The sequence below is a fragment of the Fundulus heteroclitus genome, chromosome 11, assembly GCF_011125445.2.
Source record: "Fundulus heteroclitus isolate FHET01 chromosome 11, MU-UCD_Fhet_4.1, whole genome shotgun sequence".
NCBI classification, from domain to species: Eukaryota; Metazoa; Chordata; class Actinopteri; order Cyprinodontiformes; family Fundulidae; genus Fundulus; species Fundulus heteroclitus.
The window spans coordinates 16,129,039-16,148,210 of NC_046371.1; the positions used below are offsets into that span (position 1 = coordinate 16,129,039).

The 19,172-nt window shown below is 40.1% G+C and overlaps 1 protein-coding gene across 1 annotated transcript; it reads right to left on the reverse strand.

Moving 5' to 3' along the window:
• Positions 1–1,157: 1,157 nt before the first annotated feature.
• On the reverse strand, positions 1,158–17,680 carry LOC105939149 (LIM domain kinase 1). The gene is made up of 15 exons (XM_012881216.3): positions 17,380–17,680; positions 14,153–14,291; positions 11,404–11,513; positions 11,145–11,315; positions 7,898–8,003; positions 7,526–7,794; positions 6,969–7,158; positions 6,789–6,875; positions 5,369–5,500; positions 5,217–5,276; positions 4,679–4,744; positions 4,159–4,345; positions 3,995–4,050; positions 2,693–2,850; positions 1,158–2,421 (listed from the first exon to the last, which is right to left on the reverse strand). Exons 1-15 carry the CDS (start codon positions 17,421–17,423, stop codon positions 1,902–1,904), a joined length of 2,295 nt encoding a protein of 764 aa, XP_012736670.2. The 5' UTR covers positions 17,424–17,680; the 3' UTR covers positions 1,158–1,901.
• Between the last annotated feature and the right edge of the window lie 1,492 nt (positions 17,681–19,172).

Consider the following 19,172-nt stretch of genomic DNA (forward strand, 5'->3'; position numbering starts at 1 on the left):
GTATATTCGACATCCTTGATCTTAGTGTGTTATTGTAATGTTTTTCACGTTGCCTTGTGATTTATTCTGAAAAGAACCAATAAAAACTTTGAAAAAAATTAGAAATTAGTGAAATGGTTTCAAGCAGAATCCAGTGCGATATTTACCAGCCCGATGACTGAACTGCATGAGGGAAAACGCCATTGCAGAATCTTGCAGGTTTTAATTGTGATGGTATACTAACTAGGAAAAAGGCTCTGATTTTTTTCCACTGTGACCCGCGCCATCTGCTGACTGGAGCAAGCCTAATTAAGGAAAAACATTTATACATCTCCAATTATAAACCTCTGCTGCACTGACGATGCTGTCTTTTTTGGCACAGCATTAACTAAATAGCACAAATGATGTTCAAAATAGATGTGCATATATGCTTTAAGGAAGCTAACCCTTCTATACTTGTTGATATTCTTCCAGCCTCGTCTTGATCGGTGCGATTCCTCCAGAAGGCCCGACAGAGTTGCTCCAACTCGGAAAGCAAAGGCAGGCTGATGTCCAGGTTCATTAGCATAAATAGAACCAATGTCCTATTTAAAAGATAGAAAGAAATGTTGTCCCTTACTCGTCTTCTGCTTTAGTCCAATAGGATTTCTTCCATTATTGTTCTTATTCCAACAATAATTGATTTCAGATCTTCTGTTTCAGGGAAATGTTCAGGGAATGCTCTTTGTTATCGAGTTTAAATATCTTTGCCAAGGGAAATTCAAAGCTATGACGTTTTCAAGGTGAAAGCCCTTAAAATGATCATATATTATGTGAGTTTCTGGAAATTTGTTGCAGCAACATTATTAAAAAACATATTTTGTCTTAATTAAAGCTTCAATTATCCCATTCAGAGCGTTGAATTGCTGTTGTTAAGTGTCCCTAATGTTCTTGAAAAGATGACCATGGTTGATCGATAGAGAAATATCTCAGCACAGGATAGAACTAACAACTCCTAATGGTTTTGTGTAAATGTGCAGAGACAAGGGGACGTGTGGACAAGTGTGTTGACTACAAGATGACCAAGACTGACCTCAAAGCTGCCGGCTGCCAACAACCCGGTATTTTCCTCTTAGTCCCTTTCCTATGTTTTGCCTTAATCCAGCGATACAGACTTAAAATTTAAGAAATTATACATATTTTTGTTTGTATTATCTCCAGTTTAATAGCATTAGTGGTAATTTCATAGCTCGGTCTGTGGGGCATGGTTTTACATTTCTAAACAGAAAAGACACAAGGCAATCTGATAAATAATTCAACATAGTTCAAAGAACAACATAACAACGTTCACAGCTTTTGGACAAAGTTGAAACTGGAGCCACGCGACAGGCAGTTTCAGCTTATGACAGACATGAAGTTATGATCTTGCCTATCAAGTAGTAAACAGGCGTTGCAATAGGCAACCGTCAAATTACGCCTTTGAGGTAATTTATAAACAGCGGCACCATCACTGTACATAGGCTATCCACTACAGAGCATCCATGCATTTTCAGGAATTTGTGCAAATTTTCTCAATAAGTCTTTTGTTTTGAAAAACACTGCCAGTGCAGGATATTATAATAAACGAGGAGCCGTCTAAACGTTTAATAAATACCTATCGAGCAAGGCTTCAGCTACAGCTACTTAAATACTGGTTTATGGACTACTCTCAGGCAAATCTAATGTGCAAAATAATTAATATCAAGCTACGCATCTTTTCAAAAACATTCTTCATAAATGTGCAGCTGCACATTTTGTGCCTCTGCCAGTTTTCATGGTCATCAGTCAGGTTTCAGACACATGTTTCTCTCTCTACTTTTTGATGAGGAACCAATGTCCTAAAAAAAACAATAAAAAAAAAAGTGTTTACTCCACAAACTGAGCTCAGTCATGTCGGCAAACGTTCAGAGAAACGAGCTGTCCTCTGTAGATTTGTCCCACAGAACTCTACAAGTTCTTCTAGTCCTGTTAGAGCGGCCTAACGGTGAGGACTGCTGCTGGCATTTTGCTTGTCCTTTAACGTCGCCGTCCTCATGAGCCTCGGACTCACTCCTCCCTGAGTGTATGGACTCGCAGCAGGACCGGTCTGTGAGTTGTGGTTCGGTCGTTACTTTGTGCTGCTCCCCATTCACATCTTTGTCACCGCGGTCATTTGGGCCTCGGTAGTGAGGACAATGATTAGGCCCAGTGTGGCTGTTTGCTTTGTCCGGGCCAAGCTTAGGGCTCAGATTTTCTCGACGCGTCTCTGAAAAACTTTGTTCACAGGAAACAGGAGCTCCGTCCCGGCTTCCAGCCTCGTCTTGATCGGTGCGATTCCTCCAGAAGGCCCGACAGAGTTGCTCCAACTCGGAGAGCAAAGGCAGGCTGATGTCCAGGTTCATTAGCAGGTTGTCCAGCCACTCCTCCAGCTTTGAGAAAGAGGGTCTGAAAGGCAGGCGTTCATTTTTCAGACATGTGGGATGTTTTATTCTATGTTGTAAGTAGGACTATAGTTGGCTATTTTGCACTTAAAAAAAGGAGATCTCCAATTTTCAATTTATCTTCCAGGACTAATATATTAGAAGAGCAGTCTCTCACTGCCTAAAAACAAGTGTAAACACACCTTAAAAGTAGCTTTCATTTTTATTAGCCTCTTACAATATCTGGGCTTCCACCTGAATTTCATATTTAAACAAGTATTTTTGCCCAATCCTACCGTTTATCAGCATCCATGTCGCAGCAGAGGACGGCCAGAGGCAGGAAGGCACATGGGCACTGGGCGGAGTGATACTGCTGCAGGAAACCCTCGACGTTTAGTCCAAAGTCGTTTGTTCGGGGAAGGTAGTCAGGATCGGCACTCACTCTGCCAATAATCTGAGGAAACAAAGAGGAATCGTTAAGCAACTGTGTTATTGATACAGGTCCATCACTTAGGAATTACAATATCATAAAAAATTCCATTTAATTCAGTGATTCTGCTCAAAAACTTCACACAGTGATATTTCAGTCATTTCATTTTGTTAATTTTTGACGATTTTAGCTGATGAAAACCCAGTATTGCTTTTGAGAAAATTTGAAAACTACACCAGACCAAAACAAATATTATATAAAATGGAAGTGTGTCTACTGAAAAGTACGTCCATGTGCTGTATATGCCTAAGAGCTTCTTTTGCATGAATTAGGGCATCAGTGTGATGTGGCATTGGTCCTGTGGCTATGCTTATGTGAATGGGAAGTCCAAGTTGCTTTAACAAGGGTGTAGGCAGGTGCTAAATCCTACTGGGTCAAGTCCAACCCCTGTGAATTTCCACCAAACCATTAATATGCTTTCATACGGCACTCTGAGCAACCATCTTTTAGGCAATGACCTGTTGAGGCTTAACCTTTGTGTGAAACATGTCAGTGACTGCCAACTATTAAGAAAGGAGCGGTCCCCATGATGGTGGTAGACAACATTTCTGTTTTCAAAATATTTTATGCAATTTTCTAAGAAATGTAGTTCTTTGTTGTTTTTTTTATTAGCTGTAAACCTAAATCATCCGAAGTAACAAAAATTAACACTCAAAATATATCTGTGTGATGAATGCATGTAAACGTTTCACTTTCTGACATAAATTAACTTTACATATTCTAATTTATTGAGATGTGCCTGTAATGTTATTAGGCAGTAATATTGAAATAATTTTTAGCGTTTGCAAATTTGAATTGTATCTTTTTTTATTTTATAAATTACATGTTGTTTTTATTAGCACTTGGTTATTATACTTTGCTACCACAAGGTGGCGGCAGTGCACCAATTTGTTTGGCCACTGACTTAAAACAGGTTGGACTCTTTGACCCCTTCAGTTACATTTTGAAGGCATGGATGTTGGAAAAATAATTTAAATAATTACTAGGGAGTCCATATATTTAGAAAAATCCCATTCTATGATACAGTACATATTGTTCAGTTATAATAATCTTTTGTGTTCTTATTAGCCAGCTACAAGTTATGACTGGCCTTGCAAAAAGTTCTCACCTCACAAGTCATAATCCCAAAGGAAAATATGTCCACCCGTTCATCGTAGGTTTTTCCTAAGGGTCGAAGAGGAAAATGTAATGAGCAGCACAGTTTTTGTTCCAGTCTAGACAAAGAAGCTCCCTCGGTCACTGCAGCTAAGACGCTTAAATGCTTCCACTCACCGTGGATCATCTCAGGGGCCATCCAGTAGGGGTTCCCTACCACAGTATAGCGTTTTCTCCGGTCAGGTTTACGCAGCTCTGACAGTGGGCCCTTCACGCTCCGCTCCAGAGAAGATGTTCTGCTCTGATTCCTTTCATGCATCACCAGCCTGGCAAGTCCAAAATCTGCCACCACTACCGACTGGTTCTAAAGCAAAGAGCAAATTTAAGCTTCAGGATGTTTACTGAATAATGTGGCTATATGTTGTTTGCTTTGCTTTAAAAAGCTTAAAATCTAAAACAGAAAGAACAATACATTTTAGAATAAAAGACTTATTAAAAACTGACTTCATGCATTAATGATATTTTAGCAGTTTTCAGCAATATTAGTGCAATTACATATATATATATATATATATATATATATATATATATATATATATATATATATATATATATATATATAGCAACTTTAAATTATGTTTAGTATCCATAATGTTTGCACTACTTTTTCATGCATTTCATGAAGCTTTTTACTCACCTCTCTGACCAGGCAGTTGTATGAGTTTAGATCTCTGTGGATAACATTCATGGAGTGCAGATACGCCTTTAAAGAAGCAGGTTTTGAACATCATTTACCATTTGTAATGACTTTCAAATGTTCAGATGGTGTAAACATGTACAATGCACTGGACAAAGTCGTTAAATTCCTTGAACTTTTTTTCATTGTTAAAGCCACAAACCACCATTTTTTTGCAGGAATGTTATATCATGGACACCGGTAAATAGCGCATAATTGTGAAGTTGGAAGGAAAGGATACGTGCTTTTAAAGTTAGCCCCGCTGAGTCAATACTTTCTCAAACCAGCCTTCAGTTCCATTTCAGATGTAATTCCTGCCAGTTATGTGTCTACTGGTTTTGCCCATCCAGAGATTATTTTTAGCAAACTATCCTAAAATCTATGAGATCAGATAAACAGTGTCTGTGAAAATCAAATTACAGACTCAAATGGATTTATATCCAGATTCTGACTGGAACGAAGCGCTGTAACCTTAAGGGTATTGTACGTAAACACTTACCATTCCAGCTGCTATGTCTTTTGCATATCCAACTCTTAAATTCCAGGGAAAATCTTCGTCCTGCAACGGCACAAATGTTAACCAACTCAGTGTGTTCATGGTTCTGACAGGGATAACGTGGGATGTGCTTAAAATGTAGATTTGAAACTCACCATTTTTGCAATAGTTTCTCGAAGAGTTCCTCCTTGGATATATTCAGAGACGAAATGTATTCGTTTGTCTTTGTAAAACAGTCCGATAAATTTGAGAACATTGGGATGGTCAAGGCAGCGCATCACCTTCACCTGAGCAGATTGTGAGAAAAGCTGTGATTCTGACAATATTACGTTCAGATTCTAATAATTAGACCTGATGTCGTTATAAAGGGGTTTGAAAAAGTGTTGGTTCCCTTCCTGATTTCTTTTTTTTTTTATTTAGTTTTTTCATGTTTCAGAACATCAAACAAATTTGATTACTGGCCACAGACAATATAAGTAAACACTAGACATCATGCCGAGATCCAAAGAAGTTCAGGAATAAATGAGAAAGAAAGTAATTGAGATCTATCAGTCTGGAAAAGGTTCCAAGGGCATTTCTAAAGCTTTGGGACTCCAGCGATCCACAGTGAGAGCCGTTTCCCGGTGAAAACATGGAAGAGTGGTGAACTTCCGAGGAATGGCCGGTGGATCAAAATGACCCCAAGAGCGCAACAATGACTAATCCAAGAGGTCACCAAAGAACCCAGTATGACGTTCAAAGAACTGCAGGCCTCACCTGCTTTTGGGAAAATAATCTGTGGACTGATGAGGCAAAAGATACACACTTTTCGCTAAGTGTGTATCCCCGTTACAGCTGGCATAAAAGCAACACCATATTTCAGAAAAAGAACATGATAGCTACAGTAAAATATCTTATTGGTAGTATGATGGTCTGAGGCTGTCTTGCTGCTCCAGGACTTGCTGTGATAAAAGAAAACATGAATTCTGTGGTCTGCCAAAAAAAATCCTGAAGGAGACGGTCCGGCCATCTGTTCGTGAACCAAAGCTGAAACCAACTTGAGTTCTGCAGCAGGACAGTGATCCAAAACATAACAGCAAGTCCAACCCTGAATGGCCGAAGATAAATCAAATGAAGACTTTGGAGCGGCCTAGTCAAAGTCCTGACCTGACTCCTCTTGAGATGCTGAAGCGTGACCAAAAAAACAAGCAGTTCATGGTGGAAAACTCTCCAATGTGGCTGAATTACAAATATTCTGCATAGATTAGTCTTTTTCCACAGCGCAAATGTTTGATTGCATTCACTTTTTGACACAAGGCCTTGTAAGTTTGGATTTTTTCTCTCCCTTAATAATAAAAACCTTCATTTAAAAACTGCCTTTTGTGTTCACATATGTCGTCTTTGACTATTGATTGAATTTGTTTGTTGTTCTGAAAAATATGACTGTGACCAACATGCAAAAACACAAGAAATCAGGAAGGGGGCAAACACTATTTCACACCACTGTGGTTACAGGAACTCTTGTTGCTTGCTGCAACTTCAATCTGGAAAAAAAAAAAAAAAAAAACGTTAAATTTCCTTTCGATGACTACTTACTTCCTTCAAAAATGTCTTCTGGGTTTCTTCATCAAAACGTATTAACTCTTTCATCACCATCACCTCCCCGGTTTCTTGATGCGTCACCTTCACATAAGGATTTCTGATATGAGGTTTTGCTTTGAAATATTTTCACGTTGAAGGACGTAAAATTCAGGCCAGGAGTGAAGACAGGTATACCTTCACAGCTTGACCGAAGCAGCCCTTGCCGAGCACCTCTCCGTGGATGAGATCTGACGGTCTGAAGATACGGTGTGTCCGGTCTCCGGGGTCGACTCGAAGAGACTCTGAGCGAACCATGTCTCTCTTTTGTGAAAGCAAAGACAACGCTCCAGAAGACAGGGGGCCCTTGTCTATGCTGTAACTTCGTCTGTAAAAAGAGAAGACAACTTAGACAAAAGAAACAAAGGAGTAATTCAAACACAGCAGCACTGCAAAAATAGAATTAAAAATAAGTAACATTTTCTTGAAACTAATGTATTTTCCTTTGGTTTGAGCAGGTAAATAAGACTATTTGCCAATGGAATAAGGAATTTTTGCACCTAAAATAAGAACAATTGATCTCCATCATCTTATTTCAAGCGCAGTATATCTAATTATCTTAATTCAGGGGTAAAAATACTCATTCCGTTGGCAAATAATCTTATTTACCTGCTCAAATCAAGGGCAAATACATTAATTTAAAGAAAATTGTACTTATTTTTAGTTGTCTTTTTGCAGTGAGCGTAAAGACTTACAGAATATGCCTGGTTCGCAACCCTACGCTTCCTTGATGCTGAGGCGGCGAGAGGCTCGACTGATGTCCTTGTCGTTCCTCTGGTGTACTTGGCTCTTCTGCCAGACTTGGGAGATTACGGATAGAAGTAAGTTTGTCGTGGACACAGGAGTCAGGACAGCTGACGGTGTTTGGGGGGCGATCTGGTGGAAGAGGTTCATGAGGAGACGGTGGATTGTGTTCGATGATGAGCTGAAGAGGTCTGCTTGTGTCCTGGATTATACGGTTGATCTAAAGAAAAGAGTATTAGTTTGGGATTGCTGGCATATCTTGTGTTTTTAGACTTTGTTTTAATCAAAGAATGATAATATTTGCATTGTTATGATCACGCTACCTCATCTGGGGAAATGTTGCGGACCGGGGTGCCATTGACCTCTAAGACTTGATCACCAGCTTGGACAGAAGACAGCAGATCCGGGCTGAGGACACCAGGGTCTAAACTGAAGCAGAGTTATAGGTGTTGAATGGGCTGAAATAACTATTTAGCTAGATGTATGTATTGAAGCTCTTGTTAGCTCCTTATCAAGCATCTTATTTATCTTACCGGTCTCAAATCTGTCAGAATTCAATCTATAAAACAATCTATCAATCCATCAATCAATCAATCAAACTGTAAACTTGTTTTTCTGAGATTTGTGTATGATATAAAAAAATTAATCAGGATCGCAATATTAATTCTCTAACTTGAAATTTCATGATTATGCTGGAATTAGTTGTCAGAAGCCCTGCGATAGACTGGCGACCTGTCCAGGGTGAACCCCCCCTCTCACCCATTGCCAGCTGGAGGTAGACACCAGCACCCCTCATGACCCCAAGATGGGTTAGACATGTTAGAAAATGGATGGATAGTTGTTAACATAAGCATTATATAATAACACTGATCTACATTACTTTTTAATAAGAGTATAAAGTCCTGAACCATTGATCTGGTCAGTTCAGTAGCAGAGGGGGCTGTTAATCAATGCCAGCCGTTCTGGTGTTAATGTGATCTAAAAGGGCAACAATAAGATGACCTCAAAACCAGGGATGGTGCTGCAGGTGGAGATCACAGACTTTTTTTTCACTCCTCATTTTCTTTGACTGTTTTCAGTAGTTTTGCATTTAACCAGGGCCAGGGTCACTACTGGTAGCGTGAGGCCATTCCTGGACCCTACGCAGGTTGCACAGGCAGATTCAAAAGCATGGAGGACAATCCAGGACACAGGCCGTTACTCTGGGAGAGCTGGGAGGTCCTGAACCCATCAGCAGGACCGCTATCCGCTCCTTTGTGCAAGAAGGGACCGGATGAGTTCTGCCAGTGACCTCCAGTGGACCACCGGCATGATTGTCTTTGACCAAAGCATTAGAAACAGACTTCATGAGGGAGGCCTGAGGACCCGGCTTCCTCTCGTAGACCATGTGCTCACAGCGATGAACTCGACTGGCATTTGCCAAAGAACATCAGACATGGCAGGTTTGGCACCGGTGCGCTGTTCTTTTTATAGATGAGAGCAGGTTGACTCTTAGCTCTGGTCGGGATCTGGGAGGAGATATCACAGGACACCATCCGTCATCTCATAAGGAGCATGGCCCAACGTTCTCAGGCATACATATTAAGCACGTTGGGGTTACTCAGAGTGAAATTCAGAGGGGAACTGAGAACAAACTATCAGTGTATAATCAACCTTTAAAGGTCATACCTTCTCTAAACTTCTGTTATTGTTTCCATAAGGATTTCCACAATATTTGAATCTCTGAAGGAAAGGTTTGGAAGTAATAGGAGGAATGGACCCAAAGTGAATCATCTTTGTCGAATTGGCCACAGCTCAGCCCTCAGAATAAAACTGGCGAGAAGACTCCTCTTGGATAATTGGATCATAGAGCTGGGCGATAGATTGATAGCGATATGTATATTGAAATAATCTTTCATCAGTAAAAATGACCTGTACTTGTAAAGCCCTTCATCAAGTCCAGAGAACCCCAGAGGACTTCCCACCACATTCAGTCGTTTACCCATATATGCACATTGCCCTGGGGCAGACTGGCAGAAGCTAGGCTGCCATATATCGGTGCCACTGGGCCCACTGACACCGCCAACAGGAAAGGTGAGTGAAGTGTTTTGCCCAGGGAAACGACGACTGAGAAGGTTGGATCGGACCTTGAACCCTCCCTATGACTATATCTGTTGGCCCAGACATAGTCATATGTCATAATAGACAAATGGGAAAGGGTTGATAGACCTTCAATATACGGATAAGATGAATAGCCAATGGGCGTGCTTTGGTGGCGCAGTGGTTAGTACCCACGACCCATGTATAAAGGCCTTAGTCCTCGACGCGGCCGACCCAGGTTTGACTCCGATCTGTGGTCCTTTGCCGCATGTCTCACACCCCCTTTCCTGTCAGCCCACTCTCTAAAAAATAAGCCACTAGTGCCGCAAAAAAAACTCAAAAAAAAAAAAAAAGAAGAAGCTCAATAGCCAATGATAATGAGAGTTGCTCCAGGCTGGGCCAATCAAGTGGCTAAAATAGAGCCACACAAGTTGGGTTGACGCAGATAAGCACAGTAGCAACCGGACCCGCTAACGGCTAATGTTTGTGCAGCTGTACACTCCCACTTCAGGTAATTGACCTGAGGCTGCTGCAAAAGAGAAAAAAATAAGAGCAGGAAGAAAAAACGACAGAAGGTTGGCTGCACACAGTGGGGCAGTGGATAGCGCTGTTGCCTGTGAATGCGTGGGTTCTCTCCGGGTCCAAAAACATGAATGTTAGGCTAATTGGCCTCTATAAATTCTCCTTAGATGCGAGAATGGTTGTTTGTCCTGTTTGTCTCTGTGTTGCCCTGCTATAGACTGGCGACCTGTATAGGGTGTACCCTGCCTCTGGCCCATTGAAAGCTGGAGTTAGGCACCAGCAACCCTCACGACCCCATGAGGGACAAACATGATGATATCTGTGAAAAGAACAGTTCAGTAGTGAGGTATTATGGCTATTTGAAGTTGGACCAAAAACAGAGTTACGTGAAATGCTAATTATGTCGATTGCATGTTCCGACAAAGTCAGGGAATACCACCGATCTGATTTAACACCTGAACCAGAGCCACCCACTGGAGCGCACTCCCAGATGAGAGTGAGTGTTGGGCTATTCACGCAAAGGATTCTGATCTTAACAACTTCAGGTACATAAACATTGCATTGGTTGTTCAAGGGGCCCAACACAGGCGGCCCCTTGTCAGCTTATTCTTTCACTTTGGGATTCCTCTGTGTTGGTATGTCACAAAAACCCCAGTAAAATATATTCTCTGTGGATGTAAGGTGACAAAATGGGAAACGGTTCCAGGGGTTAATGATAGTTTTCCAAGCCACTGTATGGGGATCCATTTCGGGTTTCCTGATGAACGGATTGAGCACAAAAAAATACCTGGAATCCTCTGCAATGTTTGTTATGTGTCTGCAGAATTAAATGAAGAAAACAAGTGGTTCGGATTTTAGGCCGGTTAAAAATCTCCTGTCTGGTAAAAGTTTTACCTTATACTCTAAAACTTAGCTCTGGAGGGTAGAAATACGTTAATGCAGAATGCCTGAACCAAAGAGACGACTCACTCTGTAACGGTAATCTGAAGCTTTTTGTCTTGACTGAAATCAGCAGAAACCGTCAGGCCTCGTTGTCCAGCTGCAGTGGGAGGAAGGAACACCAGCGCCACCATGTGGGGTCTCTTTGTAACAGATGTTGACCTCACAGCTGGCACGACACCCTGACAAAAGCAGTGGCCGCTGAACAGACGCCGCAAAGTACATGCATTAGTATTCTAAATTTGTAGTATTTTATATCTATGTAGAAATTTCACTCTGGTTCACTTACCAGTAAAGTCTGGAGTGTTCAACTAGCATATATGTGTCTCCATCTCCAATGACCATTTCACAGCTCATGCATGTAAAGCACTCCGGATGGTACTTTTGCTGTCCTGCAACCTGAGAAGATGAAAAAAAGCCAATTTTGTAAGGTTACAACCACAAATTTTAAGGGATTTTATGTAAAGGTTCATCTCAAAGAGTGCATAGCTGTGAAGATGAAGTACAATGATGGTCTTCTCTGTTTTTTTGTATTTATTTGCAAATAGAAAACTTCAAAAATGTGCTGTGCATTTGTATTTAGCCCTGTTTAGTCTGAAAACACTGATTAAGAACCAGTCTAACTAACTGGCTTCAAATGTCTCCTAATTTGTGTCTAGAGTCCACCTGTGAGTGCCTTAAATTTGAACACTTTTTTTTTTTTTTAATTGAGAACAAAGGTTTTACTTTTAAATGTAGATTTGCTAAACGGTTTCTAAATATTACCAAAAAAAAAAATGTGCTCCAGCTCAGATGGAGGAGAAGAGGATCCTCCAAAACCAATTTGTGGAAATATCTAATCAAGGAGTGGACAATATGACGGCCGGGACAAACAGTAGTTAGTCATTATAAAAACAACAAAACCCTTTGATTTGTTCAGGAATTCAACATTATTGGGTTTTAATCTCTTCTTGTTGTTTCTCTTAGAGCATGAATGCCTAAATTTATATTTCAAAGAGGTTAATTAAATTTGATAAAACTTCAAGCAGCCTTTAGTGTTTTTTTTTACTAAAGGCTGATGGTAAATTAAATGGTAAATGATTTAAAGATGTTAAACTGTTAATGAGTATTCAAAGATTTAAAAATAATTGGTAACTGTTGATGTGGTAATTAATTAATTAATGAATTAAGGCCAGAGGACAAATAGTAGCGATATGGATCACTAACCTACAGCAATGCAGGGTTAGAGGTGCACTGGATGTTGTGGATTGGATGAAACATTTTTATTTTATTTTATCCATAAAAACCTGACTTTGACTAGAATAAAATGACTTGTGATCATCTCCGTCAGACGAGATCAAATGGAACCATTTTGCTTACATGTAAAAATGCTCTATGCAGGAAAAACTAGCACCTCATGTATCTATGAACATACAATCCACCTAGGGACACATGATGCAGGAAACATGACGCTCTGAGGATAGTTTTCCTGGAAGTTGGTCAGAGTAGATGGGAATATAGATAGAGCTAAATCTCCCAGCACATTCCTGGAAGAAAACCTGCCATTAGCTGCAAAGGGTTTGAGAATGGGCCGAGTTTCTCCTTCCAGCAGGACAGTCACTCTAAACATCCTGCCAGATCTAAGCAGGAGTGGCGTAGATCAGCGGTCTGAAACACGTCTAAAATCTGCAGGACGGCGGCCCTGAAGGACTGGAGTGTGAGACCCCCAGTTTAGCTTAAAGAATATTAATTCAGAGTGCAGAGCCTGCAGAGAAATTAAACTATGTAGCAAAGACAAGAACATTGATGTTAAGGGATGATCCCCATTCCAACTGGGGTTGAGCTGTTTTATAGAGGAGACAAACATTTCTGTCTGTAACTGTGGAAAGCTGGCAGAGAGATGAACAACTGCAGGGAAATTAGGTTTTACAAAGAGTTGAATCGTCAGGTTTAAAATAAGGCGTGCATAACTTTTTAGATTAATAAAACACATAACAAAAAGTGTCTATTTTATTTTCTCTTTGCAATTATACACTATCTTTTTTTTTTTTTTTTTTTTTTTTTTTTACAATTATATACTATTCACCCAAGAATGCCATATTATCAACACTTGTGCAATATTTACTGTGCCATTTATTTTTCAAAACTTTTATTTCTGACAAAGCTCATCCTCTGCTGCTTTAAACTAACTTTAGATTAGCTTAGCTTGTTTTTTCACTAATATAAACTGTGTGTAACTCTGTCTGTGTCTTTGCCACCATCACACACTAATTTCATCGTAGGACAATAAAAGAATTTCTTATTTTGTGTTGGCCTATTACATTCAAGTCCCCCCCCCCACCCACACACACACACAAAAACACAGTAAAATCTATACTTATAACGTGACAAAATATGCTAAGGCAATGCAGTGTTGTTTACGGCAAAATTTGTTTTTGTTTATTTCTGGAGGAACATGTAGGATGTTTTTTTTTTAAGCAGTTCCTCTGAATTTCTTTGGTAGAAAAGTAGAAACCAGCAGGTCAGGAAGTGTTTTAAGGTATTAATAGTTGAAAGCGTTCCGATATGTTGTGTTATTTATTTTAGTAACACATTTCTCTCTCACTGTTTCACAGCCTAAAGTGGATTTTCAAGGGGGCCGGTTTATTTGAAGAACTGATGTTTTAAGTGATCGATACACAGGAGATTCTTACTTTAGCTCCACAGCCATCAATCTATTTTTTCTCCTATAGAAACATGAAATGTTTTAGGTTCGATTACCTGGATGGCTGAAAAAGCAAGCTTTATATATAATAGCTAAATTGTTAGTAACATTTATGGTTTTCAAACACAGAAACTAATTCAGAGGGGTTAAACTAGTCAGGAAATGTGTCTTTCCTCTTATGTTGTCCAGAAAGCCTGACACAGTTACATCTGGAGTGTTACGTCTAACAATCAAAGGGGTTGTTTTCTGTCCAGAACAAACTGTTATAAAATCGACAGTCCTGTTTTTTTTGGCTGTGTTGTTGTAGTAGCTAATCCAGGAAAAGAATTGGGATTAGCACACTTGACCACTTTACCATAACAAGCCCTGTTGAAACGGGCTCCTTGCAGCCGTGGCAGTGCTCTCCGAAGCGGGACCAGTAGTGCTTCTTACAGTAGAGTTGTCCTTCTTTTTCATAGTACCAGTGAGACAGGATGCACTCACAATCACAGCACCTTTATGAATGAAGAAAGCAAGAAACAAAGCGAGCCTTTAGTGAAGAAACATGAGCCTTATCACGAGACCTGTGAGGAAATTTGACCTGTCAGATAAACAGTCAGACTTTTACACGACCCGGTCAGCGGAGCCACAGATAGTAGGCTCTAGTTTCCTGTAAACCATATATGCTATTTCACTGATCCCCATTCAGGCTTTTTGATGGGCAGCATTGTGTCGAGGCGTAAGCTTTAAGAAAGCAAACAACACAATGAGGTTCCTTGGTTTAAAAACTGAAACTCATCCTGACATCCTGGCTTCCACAGACTGATTAAAATAAAAGCTGCTTCCTTATCTCGTCAAGCTTACATACAGAGGGGGAGGTGACTTCCTGAACTGTGCATGTAATCCATGTTTCCGCTCTCCCAACTTTTTAACAGTAAATGGCAGACGGCTCTTACAATGGGGAACGAGAGGGGTTGGATTTTAGAAGAAAGGGAGGAAGGAATCAGCCTCCCCGTGTGTCCTTTTGAACACGACACAGCATTTCTCTGTGGTCAGATGTTCGGTTTTGTTTTAATTTATTGAGCAATAAAGAAACACGGCGGTGTGAACAAGTACCCGCCCCGCCACAGGTCCCATCTGTTTTTGCTTTTTTTGTAACACTTTATGCCTCGCATCATAAAAGAGGTTTGGATGTCGGGCAAAGATAACCTGAGTAAATACAAAGTGCTTTCATTTATTAAGGGAAAGCAAGCTACACAAACAAACCTGGCTCAGTTTGAAAATATAACTGCCCCCACTTGATAAATCATAAGAAATTGTAGTAAACCAAATTTGTTTTGGCTGGTTTTGACAAGCTATACCAAGACTTGGCTACTGACAGACCTGTAGAAGCAAAGGGAACTTGACGTGGGCCAAAATATCCAAAAGAACAACACATCAGGGTCAGATATAAAGAAATTCAACTGCAAATGAGAACAAAAGCTGTTAACATCTATTAGGGCTATATGGTGATTTCTAAACATTTAAACTCTACTGTGAGAGGCACCAAACACAAGTGGGGTTAAACATAGAAGTAACTTTTCCAGAAGTAACAATTCATCCATGAGGTAAAAAACAAAAACAAACAAACAGCAACACAGAACCACATTTACAGCAGCTCTCTCTTGTCTCAGTTAAGGTCAGTGGTCATGATTCAACAACAAGAACTAGACTGGGTAGAAATGGCATCCATAGGAGAGATCCGAGCCAAAAAAACACTACTTGGGTACAACACCACATTTCAGAAAAAGCGCCGATGACCAAGATGATGGTAGTGTGACAGTCTGGAACAGCTGTGCTGCTCCAGGACCTGGAGGATATGTCATAATTGATGGAACCAGGACTTCTTCTCTCTACCCCAAATTTCTGATGATGGATGTCCGGCCATCGGTCTGTGACTTTAAGATGAAGTACCCTTAGGTGCTGCAGCAGGATAATGATCCAAAGCAAACCTGTAAGTCCACCCTAAATGCCTCACACACAGCAAAATGAAGGTTTCACAGTGGTCTAGTTAAAGTCCTGGCTTAAATCTAATTGAGCTGCTGTGGTGTGATCTAAACACGCAGTTTATGCTTGAAAACCTTCCAGGGTGGCTGAATTAAAACAATTCCACCAAGAAGAGTGAATTGAAATTATTTCACATTAACATGAAAAAAAAAAAAAAACATTGCCAGTTGTTGCAAATGGTTGTGAGCAGCATCAACAAATTATTAGATTTTGAGGAATAATACAATTTTTCCTTAGGGCTAGATCGGTTTGGATAGCTTTTCTCCCTAATTTGAAAACTGTTTTTTTTTATTTAATGAGAATCTTTTTATTTGATATTACAATTGCTGTTATGATTCTGGAACAACTATCTGTGACAGAAAAGCAAACACAGAGGAAATCTGTAAGGAGGCAAACACAGCAATGTGTTAGCGATACAGCCTGTGTGTTGTAGCAAAAACTGTTAAAAATGCTGAAATGTTTTGTAACCTTTAAAACTAATGATTCACTGTTGTGGATTGTGTTTGCGACTACGCTGTTCTCCTTTTTTGTTTTTCATTTTTTCCAGAGAATATGGTGTTGAAATTGTAAAACATTCAGGACATCAGTGGCATGAAGTTCAAACATCTGCCTGAATCAAAGGAAGCCCTTGTTTGTTATTTATTAGACCTGCTTCTCATACGTCACAAAGGAAATAATGAAGCAGTAAAAGATGATGTCTTTATTTTTTTGTCCTGTTGTTGATGTTTTTTCACGCTCGCAACGGATGGGAAACCTTCCAGCGGCACATCTGCACTTCCTCTAGAACATCTGGTTGGGAGTAAACTCTGGAATCAGCCCAGAGATATTTCCAAAGACTTCATGCTCTTAGCTTTTCGCCTTCTCTCCTCTAATTCACCACCTATTGTCCCACAGGCTCACATTTTAACCCCCTCCTTGACCCTTTTGTAGCCATCCTCTCTGTTCCTGTTTAATATGCAACATCTACCTTGCAGAAAATAGATGTTTTATGATGTCAGGACATTAGCATAGATCAGATTTAAAATTAAGGCGACAAATTCTCTCGCTTAGCTTCCTCTTTGTTTTCTCCGTGCAAACTCCCTTCACTTCCTTAAAACATTGTTTTTTTATATATATATAAAATACACGGTGACAACCTTTGACTTTGCATTTTTTGAGAAATTTAGTTGAAGTTTGAATTTGAGGTGTATTGAATGTTAAATAAATAGAAACCTCCTGGTTGTTTGTGGACGCTTATCTGACTATTTTGCCAAGATGCAAAACAAAGTCACTGGGTCTTATGGAGAGGAGCATAAACTACTCCTGAAGCGTCCTGTTTTCACCGTTTCCTAAACTACTCACGTAAATTTTGACGTGTAAGCACAAACGGTACTAAAGCATGGTTTGCTTGTGCTCCTGTTGGTCTTGACTGAGCTCAGTTTAAGGAAGTGCACATGCAGAAGTTTAACAGCACTTGTGCTTTTCCTCTCATTCTCTCATTTTCTTTGCTCGTCTCTCTGTCATTGCTCGGTTGCATTTTAACATCTCAGAAAAAAAAAAGAAAATCGCAGTGCTCACCGTCCTTTGATTCCTCTCCGAAACCTCTGGTCCCGTCGTGACATTCTGCCCTGCCAAACGACTTGATACGCAGCGGTCAGAACTACTCAACCCACCCAGTTGAGTAACAGTGTTGTTAGCAGCATGCGTTTCAGAGCCAATCAGGCACTCACTCTGCCGTGACAGTAGCAGGCGTTGCCCTGTAACTTTCGGCAGCCTTTCTCCATGTGTTTGAAGGCTTCCTGTGCATATGTTCCCTTCTCTGTGAGCGGTTTGTAGTTAGTGTGAGAAAACAGTCTGACCCTTTGACATCAGCTGGCTGCTGACAAAAAAAAAAAAAAAGGCCCATCCTAGTTATAGAAGCTTCACTCCACCCTCCCCTTCCTGTTCCTTGCAGTATGTAGACCTCTGCTAGATACGATTACGCCTATCTGCAGACTCTTCCAAATGTAGTAGAGCTAAATTAAGGCTAAAATCTGACCCCCGTGTAAAAGTTAATTGCATCGAAGCGTGTGTGTTTTTCACAGAAGTGGTGTGTGGGAACTTGCGAGGCTGTGTTTTGAAATCGGACTTGTTCCCAGTAGGCAGCGCAGGCATAATCTCTTTATGAATGCTCCAATTACGGCACTGTCAAGATCCCACAGTAAAGCGCCCCATTCATCACGCACAACAAACAAAGAGGTAGAATTAGACAAAGAACAAGCACACTGAGCAGCTCAGAATGAGGAGAACAGCACTGTTGAGTCTGTTTTGTATGAAGTCGATCAAAGTATCCACGTAAATGGGAGTATTAATATAACCAGAGGGCACAAAATTAGATTTCCAGTGGGAAACTTCTTATAATTTTGGTTTTATTCTGGCATACATTTGTCCTGTTTAGCTGCAAAATACGAGTCTCCAAATGCAAGATCCCAGGTGCAGGCTATGCAAAGAGGCCCCAGAAACCATCCAGTATCTCACAGCACGGTGTAAGGTACTAGCAGGGAAGGAATACATGGAACACCATAACCAAGTGGCTGGTATAGTGTACAGAAACATCTGTTCAGAATACCAACTGTAGACCCCCAGGTCAAAATGGGAGTCGCCTCCCAAGGTGGTGGAGAATGACAGAGCTAAGATCATGTGAGACTTCCAGATACAAACAGACGAAATGGTGATGACCAACCAACCGGACATTGTGATCATTGATAAGCAGCAGAAGACAGCTGTTGTGATCGATGTCGCCGTCCTGAGTGATGGAAATATCAGGAAAAAAGAGCACGAGAAACTGGAGAAATACCAAGGGTTCAGGGAACAACTAGAAAATGCATGGAAGGTGAAGACATCAGTGGTACTCGGGGCAGCAACCCCCACTCTGGAGAAGTGGCTCCAACAGCTACATGGAGGAACTTCAGACATCTCAGTCCAGATCTATCTATCTATCTATCTATCTATCTATCTATCTATCTATCTATCTATCTATCTATCTATCTATCTATCTATCTATCTATCTATCTATCTATCTATCTATCTATCTATCTATCTATCTATCTATCTATCTATCTATCTATCTATCTATCTATCTATCTATCTATCTATCTATCTATCTATCTATCTATATATATATATATATATATATATAGATATATATATATATATCATATTGAGATATATATTTAAAACAATTTACTTTTTGATTATCCGAATCAACTAAGATGCACAAGTATTGAAATAACAATAATCTTAGTTAGGTTTCTGTTTAATTGCAAGAAACTCTGACACATCTAGATCTTTACAATAAAGGATAGACTTCACAGATCCATAAAAAATACAAC

Coding starts and splice junctions, on each gene's coding strand:
- LOC105939149 (XM_012881216.3), bottom strand. CDS start 17,423: ATGTCACGACGGGACCAGAGGTTTCGGAGAGGAATCAAAGGACG. Junction 5,277..5,368: donor GAGAAACTATTGCAAAAATG/GTGAGTTTCAAA, acceptor GTGCCGTTGCAG/GACGAAGATTTTCCCTGGAA. Junction 2,851..3,994: donor TTGGGATTATGACTTGTGAG/GTGAGAACTTTT, acceptor TTGTTTCCTCAG/ATTATTGGCAGAGTGAGTGC.